The 27516-nt window shown below is 35.2% G+C and overlaps 3 protein-coding genes across 5 annotated transcripts; 2 read left to right on the forward strand and 1 right to left on the reverse strand.

The window, feature by feature from the left end:
• Positions 1-4473: 4473 nt before the first annotated feature.
• On the forward strand, positions 4474-6314 carry LOC129944754 (mitochondrial carrier homolog 2). The gene is made up of 7 exons (XM_056054419.1): positions 4474-4783; positions 4858-4942; positions 5022-5223; positions 5280-5598; positions 5652-5719; positions 5775-5885; positions 5942-6314. The coding sequence occupies exons 1-7, from the start codon at positions 4652-4654 to the stop codon at positions 6015-6017; spliced, it is 993 nt and encodes a 330-aa protein (XP_055910394.1). The 5' UTR covers positions 4474-4651; the 3' UTR covers positions 6018-6314.
• A 4661-nt stretch (positions 6315-10975) lies between these two features.
• LOC129945996 (uncharacterized) lies at positions 10976-26966 on the forward strand. 2 transcript variants are annotated; one of them, XM_056055997.1, is made up of 7 exons: positions 10976-11068; positions 14859-15355; positions 15672-15918; positions 24943-25069; positions 25146-26275; positions 26334-26612; positions 26686-26966. In XM_056055997.1, exons 2-7 carry the CDS (start codon positions 15155-15157, stop codon positions 26883-26885), a joined length of 2184 nt encoding a protein of 727 aa, XP_055911972.1. In that variant the 5' UTR covers positions 10976-11068; positions 14859-15154; the 3' UTR covers positions 26886-26966. The 2 variants fall into 2 exon arrangements, with proteins under 2 accessions (XP_055911972.1, XP_055911973.1); XM_056055998.1 differs by having other exon boundaries at positions 10976-11054.
• Positions 15861-18037, reverse strand: LOC129945997 (collagen alpha-1(IV) chain-like). Of its 2 annotated transcripts, none has more exons than XM_056056000.1 (2): positions 17942-18037; positions 15861-17187 (listed from the first exon to the last, which is right to left on the reverse strand). In XM_056056000.1, the coding sequence occupies exon 2, from the start codon at positions 17182-17184 to the stop codon at positions 16051-16053; it is 1134 nt and encodes a 377-aa protein (XP_055911975.1). In that variant the 5' UTR covers positions 17185-17187; positions 17942-18037; the 3' UTR covers positions 15861-16050. The 2 variants fall into 2 exon arrangements, with proteins under 2 accessions (XP_055911975.1, XP_055911974.1); XM_056055999.1 differs by lacking the exon at positions 17942-18037 and adding an exon at positions 17263-17620.
• Positions 26967-27516: the final 550 nt, after the last annotated feature.

The following is a 27516-nucleotide window of genomic DNA, read 5'->3' on the forward strand; positions in this document are numbered from 1 at the left end:
ACGAGGAAAATAAACACCGTCTGTCAGTACTGTCAATAGAACTGTCAACTATTTCTTTGACAGTCATATAAATAAAGTTTGAGAAGCACCGTAGAATTTTATTCAAAACTAAGTACAGTACAACATGAAATTTAATTGTCGACTTTCTTTCATGCAAAGCAATAATATTTCTTAACTTTGTCAATTTAAGGTCGTTTGTCAAACGAAGGTAAAAATTTAGAATTCGTACAAAAAAAACCTTCAAAATAATGTGACAGACGTTAACTTCTTATCATGTTTCACAGATAGGATATATAAAGTTATCCAATAAAAGTTTTTATTTGGTTTTAAAAAACGAGTGTAAAATCATGTCAGCGCAGCTTCTACGGTTACGGTTAAGCAGTATTCACATGAGCGTGACCAACGAACGACGAATGAATTACTAAATGTGATTAATATACGTTTGAAGACATATTTCCACACAAATTCTTAACAAAACGATAGAAATATAGTTTCTTTTTGATTTTATTTACTTTTCAATATCATATATTAATCAATTTAAGAAATCAAATTTAGTTGATGCGAACTGTCAAATTTTATTCGCGTTCCACATTATCCACACTTGCAACGAATAAAATAATCGCGGGTACTTAACCTAAAAAAACCATTCTTGTTTTGGTTCATTCGAGACGAATTAAAAACTCTCATGTGAAAGAAATGTCAAAATCGACGAATATTCATTGGTCCTTGGTCGTGCTCATGGTAATATTGCTTTACAGGACCATATCCATTTCATGATATTTTTCATAACGAATTGAAACATTTAGTAAGTAAGTATGGCCTCGATAACGGGATCGATTGTGGAGTATTGGCATAGACCCCATCTTTCACGTATCCCCAAAGAGAACATGTTAAAGATGTTTAATCACAAGACGTAATCGGCTAGTTGCAATCATCTTTGCGAGCGAATGAACTGTTGTTTGCAAAACTAACTGATATTGAGGGCGCTTTCAATAACGTTGACACATCCGCTATCACTTCTGCTATGACGACCCTAAACGTCGAATACTCACTCTGTGAGTTGATTAATCTAATGCTAAAAAGCAGGTCCATCAATTCTAAGATGGAGGATTTTTGTACGAAAAGGTCTCTCGGTAGAGGCACTCCGCAAGGTGGTGTTCTGTTTCCTGTTCTGTGGAACATAGTGGTTAACGAAATACTAATATCCCCTGAGAGGGAAGGCTACAGAGTGATTGCGTATGCCGATGATGTTGCTATCGCCGTCACAGGAGAACATCCTAATACACTGAGAGACCTCCTCCAAAACGCACTTAATATGCTCACTAGATGGGCTGATCACTGCGGACTTAGTATAAATCGCCAAAAAAGAGACGTTGTCCTTTTTACACGGAAATACAAGATCCCAATAATTGTACCTCCTTCAATAAAAGGTGCACCACTAATTTTTACCAACAAAGCCAAATATCTTGGTCTGATATTGAACAAAAAATTAAGTTGGAAACCTAATGCTCAGGAAGGAGTTAAGAAAGCTACAGTAGTTTTTTTCCTTTGCAAGAAAACCAAAGGAAGCAAATGGGGTTTTCAACATCGCATAACCTATTGGCTATTCACATCGGTCATCCGACCAATACTTATGTACGGGGTTGAAGTATGGTGGACTGCACTTTAGAAAGTCACTTACTACAACAAATTCAGCAGAGCCGAACGCACTGCATGTCTTTGCATAAGCGGGGCATTGAGAACCACACCCTCAGAAGCGTTAGACACTCTCCTCCATCTGACACCCTTCGACATCTTCAGAAAACAAGTGGCAGTGAGTACAGCTATAAGACTCAACGATCATCTCAATGGAACAACAACAATGTGGGGCACTCCATCATTTTGAACCTCTTTGGTTCTATACCAAAGTATTTAGACTACACTATTCCAAAACCCAAATTTGGAAAAAAAACATCCAGGTATCCATTCCGTCCAGAGGTGAGAAGACAAAAAACTCCTGGATGACAAAAGCATTCATTTTTATACAGATGGATCCAAGACAAATGAGGGAGTTGGTAGTGGTAAGTACTCAGAAAAGCTTGATCTAAGCATCTCGTTCCGCCTCGCTAAGAGAAAACGTGATATCAACTCTTGATATCCGCATCTTCTCTAACAGTCAGGCTGCTATTAAATCTCCTGATGGAGTCTCAACCAAATCTTTAACAGCCCTCGATTGTCGACCGTCTCTTATGGAGATGGCGCAGCAATTTAACATTTACCTATGTTGGGTGCCGGGCCCCAGAGACTTCACAGGAAACTCGCTTAAAATGAAACCGTCATACCTATTTCACCTGAAAGGGAGAAGATAGGTATACCGATAGCTACATGTAAACTTGCTCTAAAAGAAACAGCTTTTCCAAAAAACACTCTAGGTGGCACAATTTACCAACATGCGCAGCCACAAAAATCATATGGCCTTCACTGGACCTAAAGCGCTCTAAAGACTTGTTATCTCAAAGCAGACTTCATATTTGCTTCCTAATAGGTGTCCTTACGGGACACTGTCTTATGGGCAGACACGCAATACGACTTGGTGTAGCCTCAAATGACTTCTGCAGGAGCTGTATGGACGAGGAAGAAGAGGAAAGAATCTCTCACCTTCTCTGCACTTGCCGTGCTCTTTCACTAAGACGCAAACTTCATCTGGGAGTATACTCTTTTGATAATCCCAGTGAACTATCTAAAGAGGTTATCAAATATATTCTTCGCTTTATAAAAAGCTCAAAATAGTTCTACTATTAAGAAATAATTCTCTAGATTCATGTAGTGTCACAATGGGCCTTTTCTTTTGGCCTAAGTGTGTGGATTCTGAATCCACAGCCAATTTAACCTAACCTAACTGTGATATTTTTGAAATGATTGTAGTGAATTGTAATAACTTTCAATGCATTTTGAAAGCACATTTGGTTCCATTTTATTAGAAATGGAGAAATTTTTACTTTTCAAATGTAAAAATGACAGCTCCCCAAAAAATAGTGGACTAAATAATGTCAAACATCTCATTTTAAAACTTTGGTATTAAGGAGCTAAGCTAACATTAAATTTGATATGACCAAGTGTTTGAATATAATTTAACTGTGTTTCATTTTGATTAGATATTCAAAATAAGAACTGATGGAATGGAAATAACTTGAAGATTTTTTAAACATGCATCATTATATTTTCTTGCTGCAAATTTTTTATTTTTCAAAAGTTTATAGCATGGTTTGCAATTAATTTTATACAACCAACTTATCAATAACCAATCATCGAAAAATTCATAACAGTTCGATTATAAAGGGTGTTTTTTAAGGTATAGGAAAGTTTTTCAAAAAAACATAGAATTCAGAAAATTAATGAAATCTTTATTTGGATCGATAGTATGGCCCATATAATTTAATACTTGAAGATTATTTCATGCTAATCTTGACCTTGACTACATGTCAAATGGTCCATCCGCTTAATACAAATTTGACATAATCTTTCCAAACATTTCGGACGGTATAATAACAATAACCTAAATTCTGTGTTCCAATGTGCTTGTCTGTTAAACATAAGCTCTTGTATAGCCTCACAAAAAATAGTCTAAAAGAGTTTAATCGCACGATCTAGGTGTGCAATTCTCCTCTTAATAAGTCCATTGTGGCGCGTGCTTTGTGGCATGATGAAACCACATGTCATGCAAGTCAAGCTCTTCCGTTTTGGGCAAAAAAAGGTGGATATAATCTCACGGTAGCGCTCACAATTCACAGTTACGTTACGATTCGCATCATTTTTGAAGAAGTACGATAGAATGATGCCACCAGCCCATGAACAGCACCAAACTGTGACTTTTTCTGTATGCATTGGTAGCTCTGGCAATGCTTCTGGCTGATATTCACTCCAAAATCGGCAATTCTGCTTATTTACGTACCCTGACCATATTTACAGAAGTGACTATAAAATGGAAGAAGTGCGATAAACGTTCTTAAAAAAGTACGCATTTTGATAATAAAAGTCGATAATTTGCAAGAGTTGGTCGTTTGTAAGACGATTCATGGTTAAATTATAAACCAAATTAAAAATGTTTGACAGTGAAATAAAACACGAAACTTGCGTCAGCTATTTGAACCAGTGTTGCCAAAAAGATAATAGCTAAAAAATCACCCTTTAGTAACAAGCATTTTGTGTTATGTCTCATCGTTGGAATAAAAACTGTTCATTCAAACTTATCATAACTAAAAACTTTGAAATAAACTACAAGAAAATTTCTTTTTTTAATTAAATACCTGTTCGAAAACATATCTATAAAATTACATATAAAGACCGTTCGATTGTGAATAAACACGAAATTACTTTTTGTTATCTCTGGACGCGTTCATTCCTACTCTCAAAGTCCAATTAGAATTTTGAACCTGAAATCCAAAATGTCCCAATACAAAAATATTTTTTGACAATTTAGCTGTCAAAAATTTTCGAAAAAAATTAATTTCTGTGATTAGTGATTCAGATAAGTGAACAGGCCGGTTAAAAAAAAGAAAACCAATAAAGACTCCCGGGAATCACAAAATCAGAATCAAATTCTCATCAAAATCATCCCAAAACCCATCAAAGCAATCATTTAATTCGATCAAAAACTAAAACAAACCCCGAAATGGACCACAACGACTCAACACAAACAATGAGCGATCATGAGAAGGAGGTTAACGATTGGATTCGTTTTGGTTTAAGACTAGGAGTCAGTGCAGCCCTTCATCCACTCGAATATTCCAAAGTCCTAATACAAGTTGAGTTTCTCATATAAATTATTAAAAGGTTACATCATTCAGTAGAATTATAATTGTTGTTCTCTTTTTGCAGCTAGGCTATGAACCCATTGCTCCTCGACCAGGAACCTCAATTCTCGGCAAACCCATCATGTTCCTGCCGAATATATTTCAATATGGTGAGTTAAGAGAAGACTTTAGACCCAAAGCTACTTTTGTGGTTGTTTCAATTGAAAATACAAAAACATTGTAATTTAGCGGGTTACATAAGACAAATGGATGGCTTCTTTGGTATGTACCGCGGTTTGACACCAAAACTGGTCGGTTCCATCGTGGGGATGCTGTGCAGTGAGCGGATCGCTGACAAACTAGGTCTCCCGGCTGAGAAGAACGATGAATCCATATCGGATCTTACTGTGGACACAAAATGGCAAGAAGGAATCGTCTCCGATGAGGAACTGTATGCGTAAACAAAATTTCTTTGTCGAGAAACACTTGACTAATATTCCTTTCAAGGTACATTCAATTCAAGACAGCTCTGAAGCGAGATGTGGTCCTTAGTGTCAGTGGGCTGATAGTGTCCCATCCATTCCATGTGATTTCGGTGCGAATGATGGCCCAGTTCATCGGAAAGGAGTCTCTGTACAAATCGATTTTCGGTTCGATCAAAGAGATCTTCCGCAACGATGGTATCTTTGGCTTTTTCTCAGGAATCGTGCCGAAATTGCTGTGTGATGTAGCGTGTCTGGTGTTGACCAGTTCCACCGTCTATATGGTGAGCAAGTATCTGGTTAAAGATAAAATGTCGAGGACATATTGCGCTGGTGGAACTCAGGTAATTTTGCATAGACATTTAAAATCTAGATATTCACGTTTTTTCTTCCTTAGTTCATCTTCGCGAGCATCTTGTATCCTCTGCAAGTCGTGTCCACCTGCATGGTTGTCACAGGATCAAGGTAAATATATCTCAAAGAGTTGTGGATGCTTCAACTTTGACTTATTCATTTTTAGACTTATGGCTGGACGTCCCCCAGTTATGCCGGAGTACGACGGCTGGAGGGATTGCTGGAATGATTTACAGACTCGTGGTGAGCTAAAACGTGGAAGCTCAGTGTTTTGGAGGTAAAAAAATACTTTGTTTTTGTATTGCTTTATATTTATTGGAAAAAACTTTCCAGATACGTCAATCAACCTGTTTCAAAACGTCCGGGCAACAACATGGCTCCACTGCCTATCCTATCAAAATATTACTGATTGATAAATAACAACGTGTTGCATTTATGAAATTGTTGATTGAATAGTTGCATTTGCAAAATGAGCGCCAACTATTTGATAATTTATTATTATTTTATTTTTTGGTTTTCCTTACAACAAAAAAAACTTTACTCCCAGAAAAGCATTTGGTCAGTTCTCGCTGTTCCATCCCAGACGAACAAAAGGGAGCAACATTCGATTGACTTTGTTCTTTTATTTTCTTTATCACTGAGCAAAGGCATTTAGCCGTTTACTCGCTCGCGTTTGTCTCGTTAAATAAAATGTAAAGAAAATTGATTATGTTTTTCTTTCCTTTGGAAAGGTACCTATTTATAAAAAAAATAGGTAAGTTTGGTAAGTCGGAGATTTAGATTTAAGAATGAGCATAAAAGAGATGGCGCATGAAGACCAACGCTCCGGTCCAAAAGTCTTCTTATACAGTTATACACCCACAGAGCAGTATCAGCATAGAAGTTGGTTGTGTGAGGTTCTGGTTTAAATAGCGCCATCTTTTGATTAACATACATTTTAAATAAATGATAACGGGACTTGTGCTTACGTCAATTTTGACACAGTTGATTATGATAATGGGCAGGTTCAGGCAACATTAGGGCCTTCATTTGCAATCAACTTCATTCTTTGAACGTAAATTTTGACCAAGGCGACTAGTTAGTTTTTCAAGTGTCATTAATTTAAAACTCGGAACTGTACTTCACAAACCTCTACTTTAAGTTTATAGTACAAAGAGTACCAACACAATTTTTTTCTACAAAAGTATTCCTCAAGCGAGCTACAAGTTCATCGCGATTTGTATTTTGTATTGTTAAGAAATATTAGTTATTTCTTTTCAAAATTGACAATAAACCCTTTTACAAATATCATAACATGAAGTTGTTCAGAAAATAAATAAATCATAGAGTAATAAAGTTCAGCTTTTAGTTGAATTAAAAAACATGATCAACTGTCATTTTGACATGAGTTGACTGGACTTGATAGTTAGGGAAATTTTTCTTGACTTACTTTACAGTCAACTTTCATTAAAGTTGCCTTAATTGGAAGTTAATTATTTGGCAGCTAGCCAATCAGATACCAGAAACTTGCCTAACTTTCAAGTTCCTTATGTCGACAGAACCTGCCCAATGACTTAATAATTAATCTTTGATTTTGACCTCTAGTATAAACCAAAACATATTTATTTGAATCAATAATAAAACTTAAACTAATTGTTTTATAAAATTGATGCTTTTCTTCTCGTAATGAAAAAAAAGTCTACATTTCAACTTTAGGGTTAAGCGATTCGGTGCTTAGGTCCCTTTTGGCAAGAAATTGAATTTCCTATACAATTTTCCATTAAAATAACGTAATGAATATGAATATGAATATGAATATGAATATAGCTAGACATTGACATCTGTCAAACTAAGTTATTAAACCATTTTTGTTTTTTCGGTTGAAAGTCTGACATTTACTTAAATGGATCCTTTAATTATCGTACAACGCATACTATTTGTTAAAACCTTCTACAAAAATGTTGACTCTGCCACAGCCACATATCGTGCTTAAGAGGATATTATGGCTTACACAATCGTCTAACTACGCAAGCAATTGGCAAAATTGTGAAGAAATTTAAAGAGACTGAATTCGTTACAGATATTGTAAATTGTAGATTATATTTTTTTTTTGTTAAACGGACAGTTGTATTTTTATATAAAAATTACTGAATATCGAAAAAAATTTTTTTTGTGAAATAAAATAAGTTTGAAGCCAATGTTTTTAATTTTATAAAAGCTATCTGAGTCGAAAGTAAATTTTTACCAACTTTTATAAATTTTTTTTAGGTTTTTTGTAAAAAAAACTGTCAATTGGATTTTTCTTAAAATTTGTCCTAACATATACAATATTTCTTATAAGTAAAAATTAGTTTGAAGCTATTATCTCAAATTTTTGAGAAGATATTTGAGTCGAAAATCATTTTTTACCAACTTTTGTTATTTTTTTTTTCGGTTTTTAATTTTTTTGTAAGAAAACTGTCAATTCGATCTTTTTCAAAATTTAACTAAATGTTGACAACAATATTTTTTGAAAGATAAAAGTAAATTAAAGCCAATATCTCAAGTTTTTGAAAAGATATTTGAATCGATATTGAATTTTTACCAACTTTGTTTTTTTTTAGATTTTTATTTTTTATAAAAAAAAAACTGTCAATTCGATTTTTCTCAAAATTTTTACATATGTCAAAAACATTATTCTTCGTTGCACAAAGTTGTTTTGGAGATGAATTTTAGTCGTAAAATTTTGGAGGTGAGAAATTTTTTTTTCAGTTTTTTTTATTTATAAAAAAAACCGTTAAATGGATTTTGTTCAAAAAATATACTTCTTTGATATCACGTTACAATATATTATATAAAATTTAATTCAAGTCTCTAGCGTTTTTGGGTCGTAAGATATTTAGGGTTAACCTAAATTGTCACCTTTTTTTCAAACTGCTATGGTAAAAAAACACCCATGCAATTTTCTTGAGAGCCCTTTCTGCATCTTTCTGCCTTATTATCTGTATAACAAAATTTATTTGAAGTCAATACCTCTACTGGTTCTTGAGCTATGGAGGACGAAAAAAACGTCGCGAACGTACGGACGTACGTACACACGCACGCACAGACATCTTTCTAAAAATCTTTTATTTCGACTCTAGGGACCTTGAAACGTCGAGAAATGTCAAAAATTTTCAATTTGACAAATCGGACCCATTACAATAGCTTCCTATGGGAAGTTAAAAATAAAAAAAATATTTTATATGTGTTTTATTTACGTTTACTTTTGAAACCTGATGGGTCATTCCCTAAGACAATATCGTTTCGACGATAGTCTCACTTCACGTAAGACGATAATCGTCAAAACGATAGCGTTTGCACGATAGCTAAATAGGTATCATCTGTGATTAATTTCCAAATTCAGCTAAGCAAATTGAAATCAAAATGTTTCGACGTAATTTAGTTTTGTTACAAAGTGGAATATACAAACGAAAATATGTTAATATTACTTATTGTAAAATAATTTAACAAAATTGTAGTTTTGTTCAACGTTTTCGAATTTCAAAAAAGGCCTTTATAATGATACTGGTAACAATAAATTTGCCAGACGGTTGTCGTTTTACATACATACCTTCAATATTAAGATTTGCTATAACTATTGAGACTTTGGGTGGCGTTGGCGTAGGGTACCAATGGTTGACAGGCAACGATTTTGGACTCGCTCTTGCACAAAGCATATTATCCAAAATAGTTTCGGAAACAACAAATATTTTGAAAGCCAAGCTATGTCCCCTGTGGATAAAAACGAAAAGTCCGAAATAAAGCAATGGTTTTATCAAAAAATTTCAATACCAGGAGGTTAAGTATATAACGAATATTGACAAAAATCATAAATTGCAAATAGTTATTAATTAAAAATGTACTTATAGTTGTTGGGTGCATAGATGGCACCCATTTTTTTAACGAAGACCACTGGAAGACGATATCGGTAAGCATTATGGGAAACTACAAATTAACTTATTCCAAGACTTCAATACACATCTTTGGAATCCTCAGGTCTCCATCGACATTTCTCTTGGAAGAGAATCCTGCTCATATCGCTCTCTCAAAATGTTCAATTATTTTTTTTTTCCTAAAAAAATTAATCATTTTCCTTTTGAGCATTCATTAATTCATTTGTATCCTTATGTTTTCGTCGTTTAGGCTGCCACAAACGGGGTAAAATGCCTATATTTCATAGGAAGAACAATATTTATAATGTAAAAAGCTAAAAACATTTTAAGAAACCAATTTTTTTCTATTTTGTACAGGATCATTTCCTGGGAAATGCGGTGGACTTTTAACTATTCCTCTTAATATGCATTCTACATTATCTTCATAATTTATTTTTGAATCCTAGGAAGATGGGGCTGTCGATGGTGATGCTGCTGCCAACGGCGATGCAACTGATAGAGTTGTTGCGGCTGTGGATGGTTTTGGGCTTGGAGCACTAAAAGAAGGGCACTACAATCCGGATACTGCCTTCCGAATTGATGTCAGCTCAATTATTTTTTCCTCATCATCCGTAACTTTTACTTCTTCGAATGGCCCACCTCCGGTTTTTTGCATGGACAAAACATTTAAAAAATCACAATTATATTTACCTTCCTCCAACCAGCAATGTTTTTCATAGGAGGGCCATTCAAATTCCAAATTTCAGCCAATTCGGCCCACAACTTACTAAGGTCCGCCTTTCCTTGTAATGAATTAAGTCTATACCCATTGGCCAAGGAAGGATGCTCAACAATAAAGTTGATACATATTTGTAGCCGATTTTGTGTTACTGACCTATGTATTTACAAAATTATGTATTTAGCTTTATAAATCTACAAACATATCAGACACAAAAACTTACATTTTAAAACTAGAATAAAAACACTAAAAGTAACAGTAACAATAAACATTACAAAGTAGTTGGCACGTTTGGTAACATGACATTTTATACAAAATTTTAAAATTTCTCATAGAGAAAAAGCATGTTTAATAATATTTTCAAGTTATCGAACAAGCAATATCATTCGTTGAGTTCATGACTCCCCTGCAGAATGGATAACGGTATTTTTATAGTGTTCTATTCCATTAAATTTAAAACTTCGTAAGTGTTTCAAATTTGTGAAGTGAAACAATTAAAAACGTGTGTAGACCGTTTTTACGTTACTTTTTCAAAAACTCAAGTTAAACAGCTCATCTGTTGTATTCGTTCCGCGTAATGTGTTCTCATTTGACCAAGTAACTTAATTCCCAGAGAAATTCTCGAAGTTCGAAGCCGAACACAGTTTTTTTCTCAATTTAAGAGAAAATTCCGAAATTCTAAAAATCAACCTATTTTCTCCCCCATCATGTAGCTTCCTTGAAAAATAATCTCTAGTTTTCCAACAGTCTCTATCCAAAAGATCTCCGAAGAAGATCTTAAAAACCTCTATACAAAAAACTTCGTTGGACACCGTGCGCCGTGCGTGTATTTTCGGTATTGAAATCAAAGTGTGTCTATACCCTACACATACCTTTTCATCTCATGTGGTTATTTATTTTTGTTTTTTTTTTTTCAAAATACCAAAATTACCTATAAAAACTTAATTCAATTCAAAAACAAAAAGAAAAAACCTTAAGTGCGGAAGCATGAAAAATAATTACATTCAATGATAATGGGATATAAAAATTGAACAAAAAACTGAAAGTTATTTATTTATTTGGCGTTTTTTGTTTCATTAAGAAGAAAAGTGTTTAATCTGAGTTTTTTTTTCGGTTTTTTTTTCGAGTACCAAAAATAAATGAATGGACATCGCATCGTGTATTTAGTCTCTCGCCACTCCTGGTGTCTGTCTCGACGATGCGATGGGATCTTGGGGTTTCTGTATTTCGTCATATGTCTTATTCTGAATCTTGCTCTCTACAAATTGTTGATATTGAGTTGTGTAGTGTTTTTCTTTAAATACCTCAAAACTCTAGTACACCTATAGACATCAGAGCATAGAGAGAACGTATCCGTAAAAATAAATCTTCAAAGTGATTGACATGATGGATTTTTTGTTTATTTATATTATGTAGCTTTTTGTTTTCAAAAACAAAAAAATTGAATCACCTTTAACTCTGTCACGTGTGTGTTTTTGTGCTTAATTGAAATATCATGGCTAAAAATATTGGCGGGACATACTGAAGGCAAGGATTGTAAACTTTAAATAGGTTTTATGTTTTGTGACTTTAAGAAACAAAATCTTTTAAACAAAAATTAAAGCAGTTTTCGAAACAAATTATGGTCATTCAGAATCGAAAAATAGTGTTTTAATAATAATGATTTGACTTGAACAATTTCGATAACACTGAAATCTAATTTAATCGCTTTTAAAGCGGGAAATAGCTTATTTAATTTTCACTCCCATTTTCGAAGACCTTTTATGATAATTTCAAGATCTGGCTGTAACTCAGTGACTGCTTGGATCGTATTGGCATTTATTGTTTGACCCGTTTCCTGGTTTTTCAAATAGCTTTGATCCCTAACGGGATAATACAAAAATTAAAAGGGGTTCATTGACATCGCCAAGATGTCTAAATACATACGGGTGTTTTCTGTCAAATGTTAATTGACATTTTCAAAGAAAAATGGTCCAATGATAACACACCTCTCCACAATTCGCACCAAACTGTCATTCCATTTTTATACATTGCCTTTTTTCAGTAACGTGATGTTTTACGCGTAAAATAACAGCTGATCAAAAACAGCAGAGATGTCAAAAAAAGAAATCCAAAGGTATATAAGAATTTGTGGGGTATGTGGTATATGACAGAACAGCTGATTTTAGCTTTTTGTATTTGTTGGTAAACAAAAAGATACAAAATGTTAATTGAAATTGTAATTGAGGATGAGACGATAAAGAAGCTATTTGCCTCCGAATTTCGAGATTTCGCAAGTAAATTATTGATCGTATAGAATTCCAATTGAGCTAAGAGGAAATTCAACATTGATTAAAGATTGTTACGCACCTATCAATTCATCATCGTCCGACGAATCAGTTGAATTATCCATTAAATGTTTTATCTTACAACAATTTTGACTTCGAAGCTTAAAAACATTGTTTTTTATTGGACAACTGAAAGTTGTTTTAAATTTTTGACAGCTATCCAACTCGTTTAACAATTTATCTAAAAATCCACCTATCCAAGATACCCTATCCAACACGAGAACGCAGCCATTATAAAGAAAAAGTCATCACTATGTTAATTTGACAGGAAACCCTTTTACCTTTTAAACCTTTAAACAAAATTGTGCAGTAAATAAATAAATCACACAGTTATGAAGTTCTGCTGAAGAATGTGATCAGTTGACAGGGAGATATAAGTAGGTAAGGGCGATTTTTCTAGAAATTAATGACATCTGTAGCTATCTGTTTTGTTCTATTTTTGCTTTCAAAGAATGCAGTTAACTCCAAAGGAAGTCTCTTATCTTTTGTAAAAATGCAAATTGTCTTCTTATCAACATTTCAAACAAGAAACAGCTGGTTAGTTAATTCTTAAGATGTCTTTAATTTCCAACTTGGAAGTCTATTTTACTATCTTTTACTTGCAGGAAGTACCAACAACATTATTACCTTCAAAGAAAAGCTACTTATACAGATTAAAAGTTTATCATAAGTTGAATTTTGTATTGTAAAAAAAAGTATTTTCCAATATGAAAACTAACCCTTTTACGCAAAACTTAAAATTATGCTCTAAATAAAAATAAACCACACAGTTATGAAGCTCAGCTTTCAGTTGAATTTAAGAAAAGAACATGGCCAGTTGACGTTTTGACATAAGTAGACTTGACTTGATAGTGAGGTAGATTTTTTCAAACTCACTTTTCAGTGAACTTTTCTATAAAGTTGGCTTAATTCAAAAGTCAAGTTTTTGACACCTGGCCAATCATATACTAGAAACCTGTTTTCCCTTAAAGTCGCAGGTTCAGGCAACATAAGGCAATTCATTTGCAGTCAACTGCATTCTTTGAACGTAAATTTTGATCAAGGAAAATAGTTAGTTTTTCAAGTGTCATAAACTTCAAAATCGGAATTTAACTTCTATAACTTTTACTTTCAGTTGATCGTGCAAAAAGTACAAAAAACATAATTGTTTACAAAACACTCCTCGGGAAAGCTAAAAGTCCACACGATTTGTATTTTGTATTTTTAATAAATATTACTTATTGCTCTCCAAACTTACAAGGAACCTTTTTACAGAAAGCATTAAATAAAGTTATACAGAAAATAAACAAATCATTGAGTTATAAAGTTCAGCTTTTAGTTGAATTAAAAAAACATGATCAATTGTCATTTTGACATGAGTTGACTGGACTTGATAGTTAAGGAGATTTTCTTGACTAACTTTCCAGTCAATTTTCCAATAAAGTTGCTTTAATTGGAAGGCATTTTTTTGGCACCTGGCCAATTAGATGTTATAAACTTGCCTTACTTTTAAGTCCCTTATGTCGGCTGAACCTGCCCAATGAGGAGGCAATTTTTGGGCAACTGGCCAATCAGATACAAGAAACTTGATTTACCTTTAAGTCCCTTATGTCATCTGAACCTGTCAATTGTCAGAATCTGTCAAGTGTAAAAATGACCTTTGATTAGAAAAGAAACAAAAAATGGCCCACGGTATACAAATTAATAAACAGTTTGTAGTTAAACTACCAACGTAAGTGAAGTACATTTATTCATGATTGCGTTCACAAAAGATTGCACTCTTTCGGAACTTTCAACACAATTGTAGATTTTTTCGGAAACTGCAAAACGAAATCTGAAGTTACTGGATAAGAACTGGATAATTTTTCCTCAATTTACGAATACTAAAGTAAAACACTATTTGTTCTTTTTTAATTAAATACAAACAAATTAGATGAACTTATTTTTCTGCCAATTAGAAGTAATGAACAGAATAATTATTACTAATTCATTAAAATTATGTTTTTAATAGAAAACTCTTCATATTTTTCCATCATGGACAGAAATAGAAATGTGTTAATTTGATGTCGATGAGGATGCGAGACTATATCTAAACAACATTTTACATCATTTTTACCGCCTTTAGCAGCGGATCAAAAAGATTTTATTTCATGCATAGACCAAATTCCATCCATTTAATTATTAAACACAAAATTGTACCCACACTATATTTTATTGAAAAACTACCAACAATAGTAAAAAAAAACTTCCATAAAACAAATATTTTCGAAAATGTCTTAGAATGTTTTGAAAACAGCGTGTGTGTTGTAATTTTTGAAAATATTATTTTCTAGACCGCAGAGTTTTAAGACAAGTAGATATTATTTATATCCATATTTTTACACGACACGGCACGACATTCAAAGATGCATGCATTGATGAGAGACGTATTATGATAATTTTTCAAAAAAATAAAATAAATAAATTAAAATAATTTTTGAACGTGATTATTCGAATTGAGTTCGCTTCATCAGACGGCTGTGCTGTGCGTGGTGGCAGCAGTGGCTAGCGCGGCGCCATATGTGCCTCAAAATAAAAACAAGTCTTATTAAAAACATCGCACAACGCCACCGTTGTTTGTTGTAGAACAATGTCTGGACGTAGGGGACATTCACTTCCGCCACAAATTATGGAAAAACCATCTCGTGGAAGATGTGTTACAGCCATTTGCTTCTCCTGGAAAGTTCTTACGTGCATTGTATCGCACGTGACACTTATTTCTCTGGTGGTTGGATATTGTGTAGGAGGAGCTTATTTGTTCTCGTTTCTGGAACAGCCCCATGAAGCCAGTGTAAGTTAAAAATATAAGGTACTTTTCATAGGGTTTTCCAATAAGATTTTTCATTCTACGTATCGCGACTGGAAAATGACTGGAAAATGTTGAACCATTCATCGTTACAGCTTAAGTAATGGCGTAGTTTTTACTTGTCAAATATCAAAAGCTTTAAAGTAACAATTGCCCAAACAAAGTTGAATTCAAAGTTAAACATCTTATTGGAAAACCTTATAATAAAATAAAATTAAGCACTGTGCCTTTGAAAATATTTTATTGGAATTTACTTTTTCTATTCGTTTTTTAGTTAAATTCCAAATTCTTCTTTTTCAAGGTTAAAAAAGGCATCAAAGACATGCGTTTGAATATCACCGATTCAATATGGAAAATGACAGAAGCTGAGAATTTTCTACAAGAAGATGTCTGGACAAATAAAGTCAAAGACCAACTTGCAACTTTGGAGAAACAAATTCTAACAGCAATGAAAACACACGGTTGGGATGGAAATGAAGACATCGAACAATCACAATGGACATTTGCCGGAGCATTATTTTATTCGATTATCGTTATAACAACAATTGGTATGTACAAAAATGTCTTATATTTAATAATTTTAAACTTTTCTATTGTAAAAAAAAATTCTTAATAAAAAATCTTAACTTTTACAAGCCTTAATTTCTAAAAAAACAAAACTTCCACTTTTCAATCTTCTCTTATGCTTTTTTATGTTTATGTAATTTCGTATCGGATGAATTTTGCTGTGAACTTCGTGCAGAATTGAAAGCTTTTCCTTCAGCTTTTAGGGCACTATTTGTATTGTCAGTGCCATTTTTGCTCAAGTCTTCATAATCATCAGAGGGGGATAGTGCTTGTCCCCCTGCATTGCTGTTGTAAGGTGTGACGCCATAAGGATTTCCCGCATGATGAGGATGTGCAAAGGGTTCTGGGAAGGAGGGATACTGTCCTATTCCACCTAATCCAGATGGATAGGGGTAGGGAAATTGTCCAGGGTATTGACCAGGTTGTTGCGCCTGCTGTCCACAACCTCCAAACGGTCCACAGCCATTGTATTGTCCGATCGGAGGTTGACCACCTGCTCCTTGAGGAAATCGTGATCCTCCGGGAAATTGACTTGGGTATCCAGTTTGAGAAGGGAAACCGCCTTGACCGGGATAACCTCCAACTTGCTGTTGGGGATAGGGTATTCCGCCCAAGAATTGTCCTGGAAAGCCTCCTTGCCCCTGGAAACCACCCTGTTGGCCCTGGAAACCTCCTGGATAAGCCCCTGGATAGCCTCCTTGTGCACTTGGATATCCCTGTCCTGATGGCTGGGGAAATCCCTGGATAGATCCTTGATTTGGGTACCCACCCTGGTTGGGGAATCCATTTGTAGGAATCTGTGGATATCCTCCCGGATAGCCACCACCTGCAGATCCAGGAAAACCTTGCTGCCCGCCTGGATAAGGAAAACCACTGTTTGGATTACCTTGTACCGGAACATTCGCACCTTGTTGAGGTCCATAACCAGGAGGGAAGTTATTTGTCGGAGCTCCTCCTCCTTGACCACCGAACGGCGGGTTGTATCCAAAATTTGGTGGCCCATTGTAGTTTCTTAGATCGTCTGGATTTAAATAGTCCTCCTGAGATGTTTGTCCTGGAGGTGGTTTTCGCGTGGTTGGTTCACGATCTTTCTCACGAGCATAGAAATTATCATATTTAGGCACTTCATCGTTACTAAATGATGCCCGTTGATTACGGTTGCCCTTTCCCCAGACCCATCGACTGTCTTCGGCTCTGATCGCACTGGCACAACACACAATAAGCAACACAATCCAAAAGCGCAACATTATCTAAAATAAAAAAAAAATAATATTATAATTTTCAATGTTTTCACTTTTATGCACCAAAATCTAAAAACTGATCACCTTTTTTGAATCAAAAGTCTGTAACTATTTGAATAAAGCCCCAATTAAGTTAGCAATATAGAACAAAGATATTGCGCTGCGATGTCTCCAGTCTAAATGACTCGGTTGAAATAACCTGCAGTTGGTATATCAACTTCTTTTATAACTTTACTTTTTGTTCTCTGGGCTTTACTAACTATAGGTAGGCATGTAGATAGGTTTATGTACCTACCTTTAGAAGACACAACTTCTGATGAGTGGGCGAAGCAAAGATAGTTCAATGGAACATCTTCGAGAAATTGAGTTATTTTTTCCCACTCTGACCCACATCGCCAAGTCACAACTTCTGAGTTAGAAGAATTCAAATGAAAAAGTGTGTAGTTCATCAGAAGCCCAAAAAAAAGTTTATAGTAGATATGGCTTTACTAATTCAATGTCGATTTAATTGTTTTTGTTTATATGGACAATTAAAATTTGTCATAAGCGAAAATCTATAATAAAGAGAACGCTTTAGTGAACACAATGAAACTGGAAGTGCGCATAAAATGTATATTTGTTAAAATCAAATTTAATGTTGGTAGTTGAAGATTATCTGTATATTGTGGTTGAACTTGGATAAATAAATAGTTCATTAATTACAGGCACACATTTTGAAAAACTACACAAAAAATATTATACATTCAGTTTCCAAAATAATTACCCTTTTCCAATAATATTAAAGGGAACGGGTTTGGTTTTCATATTCCATTGGTAATTTAGAAGTAGAAAACACCAACAACTTGAACTAGAACTAATCAATTTTGAAGCTAATGAAGTTTTTATGAAGGTGTAAATTCTGAACTCAAATCCAGCAGTATTTTTTCCTCTATCTAAAAAACAAACCGTCATTTTGTTGGGTTCAGAAGGTTTTCGGATGACTAGTTAAAAGCGTCATTAGGTTCGTTCATTAACTTTTATCCACTGAATGAAAACCAAAAGCAATCCAGTTCAATATGTCAAAAATTTACCTTCGGTAATAAACGTCAAACTCGTGACTTTTGAGAAATTCGACTATCCTATTGTAAGGTATTTTGCTACAAAATGGCTGTTTTCAATTATTATCCGGATACCCTTTTGTTAATATTGGCTGCGTTTAATCTCGTGTTGAATAGGGTATGTTGGGTAGGTGGATTTTAAGATACCTTGTTGAACGAGTTGGATACCTGTATTGAGATAGCTGTCAAAAAAAAAAACAACTTTCAGCTGTTCACAAAAAGTAGAGAAACATTTAAGCTTCGAATTTAAAATAGATCATAATTCCCTTCTGAAATTGGGAGGCAAATAGCTTCTTCATCGTCTTTTATGTACAGAACATCCTCAAATATAACTTCAACTAACACTTTGTACCTTTTTGTTTACCAACAAATACAAAAAGCTGAATTCAATTTTCAAGTTTCTTGATTTTCAACCATGTGTTGAAACAGCTGTTCTGTCAGATACCTACATACCCCAGAAATTCTTGGATACCTTTGGATTCCTTTTAACAACTCAGCTGTTTTGGATTATTTTTCACGTAAAACACTAACAAAAAAGTATCTGTTTACCCTATCTGTCTGAGATTGAACGCAGCCAATGTATTTCTGCACAAAAATCACTGTGCACACCAAAACATGCACTTCTACTTAGTTAATGTACAGGTCTAGATGACATAAAGGGACTTGAATGTATTTGATTGGCCAACTGTCAAAAAATCTTGGCAACTTTATTGGAAAGTTATTCAAGGCAAATCTTCCTATTTATCAAGTCAAGTCTACTTATGTCAAAAAGACAGTTGATTATGTTTTATTTCTTCAAGTGAAAGCTGAACTTAATTACTCTGTGATTTTTGTATTGTATGCACAATTCTATTTTAAGTTTTGTGTAAAAGTAATATTTGTCATATTAAAAAAAAAATGAGGACTTTTTCTTTACAATACAAAACACATCTTATGATGGATTTTTAAATTGTGTAAGAGGTTTTTTTGTAGATAATAATATTTTTGGTAACTTTTTGCAAGTGAACGATAGTCAAGAAAAGTTACAAGTTGACATCTGACATGACACCTGAAAATTTAACCTTTTTTAATATAAAACACAACTTATGGTGGATTTTTAAACTCTGTAAGAGATTTTTGTGTATATAATAATATTTTTGGTAACTTTTTCCAAGTTTACGATCCTCAAGTAAAGTTCCAAGTTGACATCTGATATGACATCTAACTTTTTTTAATACAAAACACAACTTATAATAGATTTTTAAGCTGTGTAAGAAGTTTTTGTGTGAATAATAATATTTTTGGTATCTTTTTGCAAGTAAACGAAAGTTAAGTAAAGTTCCAAGTTGACATCTGATATGACATCTGAAAATTTAACTTTTTTTTTAATACAAAACACAACTTATGATGGATTTTTAAACTGTGTTAGAGGTTTTTTTGTAGATAATAATAATTTTGGTAACTTTTTGCAAGTGAACGATAGTCAAGTAAAGTTCCAAGTTGACATCTGTCATTACATCCGAAAATTCAACTAGTTGCTGTTCAAAGAATGCAGTTGACTGCAAATGCAGTAACTTATGTTGTATGAACATGCCCAATAAAACCTCTTATTAGGCGTTTTTAGTTTTAATCTCAGAGCAAGAAACTGAGCTGTCAAAATATGATCTGAACAAATGACAAAACTTAGTAAATAATTTGACAGCTAGACGTCATCAATAAAACAAATGGAGAAGTTGTCATTACTATTTGAATGGCTATATATTTGTCAAACTATTAAAATTATAAACGGGCTTCTCTTTGTTGGCGATGGTGTTGATGTAGTCATCAAAATTTCTGTTGAATGCACTTCAAAAAAGAAAATGAGATTGATCTGAAAATTCGTCATAATTTTTTAGAATTATTAAAACCTTAAAATATTTATAAAATTAATTAAATTAAAAGAGTAAATCTCTCAAAAATTAAGTATATTTTCGATTGGAATGGAAAACTCAGCATTTTATCATAATAAAGCAAAATAAATTGATTTGATTGTCCCAATGGAAAACTCCATAAAAAATCATAATACAATAAAATGAAATCACAAACAATTTTACAAAATCGGCTTTAAAGCATATGTAGTTATTTTAAATCGTAACTGTAACCATTTTAAGAGTCTCTTTAATGTATAAATTCTTGAAAATACTTAAAACCAAATTTTACAGTGTGATTTACTCAAAGCATAAACTAAATAAATTCGTATTAAATTATTGTTGACGAGTATTTTATTTGCAAGTCACTTGATTTGATGATTGATACTATAAATGCATAAATTTATTTCTGTCATTCACCTCAAGTCGAATCTTGTGGTTTATGGGATCACGTATCCTAAGTAGGCACATGAAATTCGTATACAAAGAATCTTCTGATTCACTGTAGTAGGTAAAAATTGAAGCCGACTATGACTCTTCTTATCAAAACCCGTTGTGAGTTGTTTGGTTTTACGTTTTTTGAAAATAACCTTTAAAACTTTCAGTTGGATGCAAAATAAAACTAAATATTGAACTTCCGCCCGGCACAAAAATCGCATGCAAGATAAAATGGCTAAAAACATTATTTGCATACTAATTTGGAAAATCCAACTTAAGACGTTTAAGGTTCGTCAAACATGGGCACAAATATGATTCAATTTCATTTTAATATTATTATTGTTATTATTTTTTTGGTGGTAAGAAATTTAAACAGAATCACAATCTCTTCTCATCACCTCACAATTAATTGTTCGTAAACAGCACATAAAACATTTCCATTGAAGTCTTAGCTGCCGAACGGCCTCAACAAAGTTTAATTGTTTTTGTTGTTTGTATATTTGAAAAAATCACAATAATTTAAGTCGAAATTTTGACAAAATATCATCAGACACTCATGTTAGGTTTTTATCACAACCATCATGATGATGATGATCATCTTCATCAACAAAAACAACTCAGGGGTATTACGAAGAAAATTAAAAATATCAATCAGTAGTAAGTAAGCAAAAGCATTTGCAACTTATAATTCTATCACTGGATGATGCCTTCGAAAAGACATATGTCACCCAACTGTGACGTTAATGACGCAACATTGCAACTTTAAAGACCAAATGAATGACTTATTGCAGTCAAAATGGTCTATAACCAACTATTGTCTTTTCTGCTAAGTTGCAAAGAACAATAAAACAAAATTGTGTTTCATGCTCAAATAAGCCCACTAACGATCACTTGTTGTATGCGGATTGCAAAATTGTAGGCGTACCATGTGTCAGTCGTTCTTCATGAATTCAAACATAAAAAACTTAAATGATTTTGCGGAAGAATTTGTAACCCAGTAACCTTGTGTGAAACAGATTTTTTCGGTGTTTGCTAATCCAAAAAAGGAAATTGCTGTTGCGTAAAGTTCAATGTTACTCGTGGTTCGCGTGTCATTGAACGGATTTGGGAAGTTTGATTGTAAATTTTGGTAGAAGTAAAAAATATTCTTATTTTTGGCGAGAATACGAGATGTCAAGTGAAAATTAAGCTTCCTAAGAAAAAAATCGTATATATTAAGATAAATTATGCGGATTCTGATCTCAATGTCACAAAAATTGATTTTCTTAATTTTTTCAGTTAATTTTATTTGTTCTATAAAAACATGACAGGACTAATCAAAAAATCAGAGTAAATGAACAGAACTTTTGTGATTTTTCGGATTTACATATGTGTCAAAAAAGAACTTTCATTCTGCTAACTAGGTCAGTGTCGCTATACAGCTCGTACAGTTCGTCGTTATATCTTCTCCTCCAGTCTCCATCTATGCGTACGGGACCAAAAATCACCCGAAGAATTTTTCTCTCGAAGCATCCTAAGACGTTCTCATCTTTCTTTGACAGGGTCCAGGCCTCAGCGCCATAAATGAGAACCGGGATGATGAGTGTCTTATAGATGGTGATTTTAGATGATCGAGAGAGGACTTTACTTCTCAATTGCCTTCTAAGTCGTTTGATTTCAGCGCTGGTGTCGTTGTCTGTGTTAATAGCGGTGCCTAGGTAGACAATGTCCCTAACTACCTCGAAGTTAAAGCTGTCCATGGTGACATTTTGTCCAAGATGTCGTCGTTCAGTGTCCTTTTTTGATGACAGCATATACTTGGTCTTGCCCTCATTGACCACTAAACCCATCTTCTTCGCTTCCGTCGCAATGCTCAAAAACGCTCCACTGACATCACGCTTTGATCTTCCAACTATGTCAATATTATCTGCGTATCCGAGTAATTGGATGGACCTTTTGAAGATAGTGCCTGTAGTGTTGACGGTTGAGTTTTGCACAATTCTTTAAAGAACGATATTAAAGAAGTTGCATGACAGTGCATCGCCTTGTCTATAACCTTTTTTGACATCAAATGCATCGGTGAGATCTTTTCCGGCGTTGATAGAGCAGCGTACATTCTCCATTGTCATTCTGCACAAACGGATAAGTTTGACAGGGATTCCAAAAGTAGACATTGCTCTGTAGAGCTCTTCCCTATAGGTGCTGTCATAAGCGGCTTTAAAATCGATAAAGAGATGGTGGGTATCGATTTGTAGCTCCTGGGTTTTTTCCAAGATCTGCCGTAGTGTGAATATTTGGTCGATAGTGGACTTTCCTGGTCTAAAGCCACACTGATAAGGACCAATCAGGTTGTTGACGAATGGCTTCAGGCGTTCACATAATACGGCAGAGAGGATCTTATACGCAATGTTAAGGAGACTGATGCCTCTGTAGTTTTCGCAGTTTAGAGGGTCTCCTTTCTTATGTATCGGGCACACTATGCTGAGATTCCACTCATCGGGCATGCTCTCTTCCGACCATATTTTGCAGATGAGTTGGTGCATGCTCCCTACCAAGCCATGGCCAACTGGTTTGAATAGTTCGGCAGCGATGCCGTCAGAGCTCCAGCAGCTTTGTTTGACTTAAGTTTAGATATAGCTATCTTCACTTCGTCAAGGTCGGGTAGGCGGAATTGTTGATCTGCGTCGCCTAGGTTGAGTGGTTCTATGTTCCCCTCAGCGGAATTCGGTTCGTCGTCGCTGTTATATAATTCAGAAAAGATATTTCCTTATTCTCAACATCGACTGTGGTTCTGCTATGATGTTCCCCTGATCGTCTTTACAGGCTTCGGTTCGTGGTTGGTACCTTTTGGTAAAATTTACGAACCTCATTCCTGTTGTGACATCCCTCTATCTCCTCGATCGCGCGCTTCTCATGCTCTCTTTTTTTCCATCTAAGAAGCCGGTGTTCCTCTCTCCTCTTCTGCTCGTTGAGCTCGCGAACAGCTCTGGTCTTTTTGTGCAGCGCCGTTGTGTATGCCTCTTGTTTCGCTGCGTGCGCTTGCTGCCATTCGTTGTCAAACCAGGGGCTTCGCTGTGGTGGCCGTGTGAAACCTAGCACTTCAGAGGCGGGATCTCTGATGGCTGCAAGGCAATGTTGCCACTGGTTTTCGATGCTTAATGAAGGCAGCATAGGACTGCTTAAGAGGTTATTAGAGACTCGATCGAAAAAGGAATTTGGCAATCTCTTGCGATTGTAGCCGTCTAACGTCGAAACTTCTCACAGTACTTCCTTGTTTTGGCTTGGACCTGGATATCCGTAGCCGAACCTTGGCTATAACAAGGTAGTGGTCCGAGTCAATGTTGGCCCTCGGAAATTTCGGATATCCTCTATACTGGAGAAGTGTCGAGCGTCGATCGCAATGTGGTCAATCTGGTTGACAGTTGATTGATCAGGAGAATTTCATGTCCCCTTGTGGATATTAAGATGTGTGAACTGCGTAATAGCTACCAGAACGTCTCAGCCTGAATCCGTTGTCGGAGGTTGTGGCGTGCAGTCTGTGTCTCCCGATTGTGTCCCCAAAAATGTCTTCTCTTCCTGGCTTGGGGTTAAAATCTCCTAAGATAATTTTAATGTCATAGCCAGGGCTCTGCTAAGTCTTGTCCAAGAGCTCCGCTAATTAAATTAAGGACCTAACATTCCACGTACAGATCCGAAGTTCGTTGTCCTTATTTCATTTGCTTGGGTTGTCAACAGTGAATCCGTCCGTATCCGAGGCTTGTTGGTGCTTCGCAACTAAAGGTATTTTTTATGTGGCCAGGAAGTGACCCCGACGGCACAACGCCAAGACCGGGGAGCCGGATAAACCGCTCCTTACAGGCCTGGGCTCCGAATATGTAGACGCCACCGTTGATTCCATCTCGAGAATTCGTCCGCTTTATAATTCGAGGTGCCTTAGTGGAAACACCTCCCGCCCCTCTCTTGTTTGCTACCTCCAACAACTTTCCACTGGGGATGGAACCCAATCTCCAGTTGAGGTACTAGGCACCCAATGTTCACCGCAAGGAGGTGAGAGTAGGAGTTGATAGACAGGGGTGGGTTTTGAGAAAAACCTGTAGACGCTTGTGTCCTCTTGAATGCACATTTTTACCATTTGAACATTCTCATTCAACATATAAAGTATATGCTTAATAGGTTTTCATAGCACTTATACCTCTGAAAAATAAATATCTAAATGTCCTTATTAAAAACCGTTCTCTTTTAAGAACATTTTTATTTTGTTTGTACTTGGCGCCCAATGTGAGACCTATATCTTTGCTGCTTTACTTTTATATTTGAAATATTTGGTTTCTTCTCTTAAGCAAATTGTATGTTTCTCTTTATAGGATATGGACACATTTCTCCACGAACTGAATGGGGTAAAGTCTGTACGATATTTTACGCAATTGTTGGAATACCATTGATGTTGTTGTGTTTGTCTAATATTGGTGATGTAATGGCAACATCATTTCGGTAAACATAAAAAAAATACCTCACATAAAACATTTCACTAATTTCACAAACTATTTTATACTATTTTTAATTATAGATTTACCTATTGGCGTGTCTGTTGTTATGTCTGCAGCCGGGAGCCTCGACGCAATCGAAGATCAAGGGCCCGATCACGAGCTTCAAGTTATCGTTACTCGTCACGTTCACAGCCGGCTCCATTTCGTAGATCTATGAAAATATCTCCCCGTTCAGCTGATTCGGGTTTTGGGACATACGAACCAGGTCTGTCGCATGCCTATTCTGATCCAGAACTAAGAACAGCTGGAAAAATGGATAACATGCGCGATTTCTATCGGGGTGGGTCGCATCAACCACCACACAGTATGCATCATCACCATCATCAGCATCAACATCACCATCCTGGACGGGGACCACCGTCTCGGGATAATCGTGCGAGTCGGCAGACAATGTACGAAGAAGAAGAATACGATGACCGCGGATCGATGAACAGAAACTCACGGTTTAGCAATCGACAGAGAAATCGTGATCGTATGCGGGATCGACATACAGTGGAGCGGGAACGTAATTTAGGACGGTCACGGCAGCAATTTGATTCGACTGAAGACTTTGAGCTGCCCCCACACAAAAGGGCCCAGAGCGTTCGATCGGTGCGAGGTGGAAATAACACTCCACGTGAAATGAACAGGAATTACTCACAAACTCTTCCAGCGAATACTCGTGGGCGATCGATGCCAAGCGCTCCTAAGATTCGAGCTAAATCCGTTGATCATCGTTCATCGGCTCATTATGAAGATGTCGATGAAGAGGTTGTGCGAAAAACTCCGATTCTTTGCAACCGCTACGCGATTGATGAACTTGATCGCAGACTATCGAACGACCACAGACACCACAAGAACTCTCCTCGCTCACAATCAATGCCCAGGCACCCTAAGAGCAATATTGATCAACCAATTCATATTCCCGGAACACCCCACAGTCAAAGACGTGGAAGTTTAAACGCACCAATGCCATCAAGATATGGCAATCGGCTAGAACTCCCAGAACCTACCCCAATGCCAAGGAACCATAATAAACACCATCAGCAGCGTCGTCCATCACGCTACGAAGATTTTGAAGAAGACTTCGAGGACTTCGATGGTTCCTATGATGATCTGCCAACGCATGTGCCACGTGAACGAGATCGAAGACCACGTCGGGAAAGACAAGGTAATCTTCATACCTATTGTCGAATTGGGATTAACAATTAAAAGTATTTTTATTCTAGAACCTCTGCCGCCTTCACCTAGAATTATGTCACCGATGGGTTTTGCAATTCGTCGGCAGACTAGAGCCCGTCCAATATATGACGATGAAGATTCGTATTTTGAAGAGGAATGGGATAATTATGGTGACATTTCACCCAAAGACCGGCCCGTTCCAATATGGCTGTGTGTATTCCTTGTCATCAGTTATATCATAGCTGGAGCATTTCTCTTTCATCAATGGGAGGGTTGGACTTTTCTCGATTCAGCTTACTTTTGTTTCATAACCTTAACAACTATTGGTGAGATTTCATTAGCCTAAACAACCCTTCATTTAGGAATGGAATAATATCAAAAATATATTTTTATTTCAAGGTTTCGGAGATTATGTACCCGCTAGAGGAGTTAAAGAAAACTCACGTGAATCAATTGCTCTATGCTCACTGTATTTACTTTTTGGAATCGCTCTGCTTGCCATGAGTTTTAATTTGGTTCAAGAAGAATTTATAGCGAATGTTAAAGAAGTTGCTAGAAGACTTGGCATTCTTAAAGAAGAAGAAGATGATGAAGATTAATGTCTAAATTATTTTTAATAAATCTTCTTCATTCCGAGATAATAAAATAAATTTGGAATCAAACAGATCTTCTTCTGATGACACCGTTTGGAATAAATGTTAAAATTTATTTTAATAATCAGTTTTTTGAATTCACTGGAAAGTTAGGATTTAATTAGTTTTTTTAAGTAAGTATGTGAGCAACTCCTTTGCCTTTGAAATATTCAAAGCTATCGAAAACTGATTTCACTTTAGAGCAGCTCTTTTTGGTGAATAAGTAATGGATTTTTGTCTTTAATATTGAACAAAATGAACAAAATTAAAAACTTTTATTAATTTCAAAAGAAAAGAAAATACACAGAGTTTTGCTCAAAAAGTTAAAAAAAGCTTTTAAAACTATGGAATTACTGGTTGAAAATTCATTTTAATTTGACAAAAAGTTAACAACAGCATTTCATTTAAGATTGAAGAAGTTTAAAGTGAATATTTATTTAGTCAAGTTTTTCTAAAGCTTATAAAAATTCTGTACGACGTCATAATGTGTAATTTAAAATTAAAGTGAAGTGGATATTTATATGTTTCCAAGATATTTGGAGTCAACAAAATGTCCCCCTTTTTAGATTTCTGTATGCAAAAAGTCGTTTATGCATAT

The sequence above is a fragment of the Eupeodes corollae genome, chromosome 2 (genome assembly GCF_945859685.1).
Source record: "Eupeodes corollae chromosome 2, idEupCoro1.1, whole genome shotgun sequence".
Taxonomy (NCBI): Eukaryota; Metazoa; Arthropoda; class Insecta; order Diptera; family Syrphidae; genus Eupeodes; species Eupeodes corollae.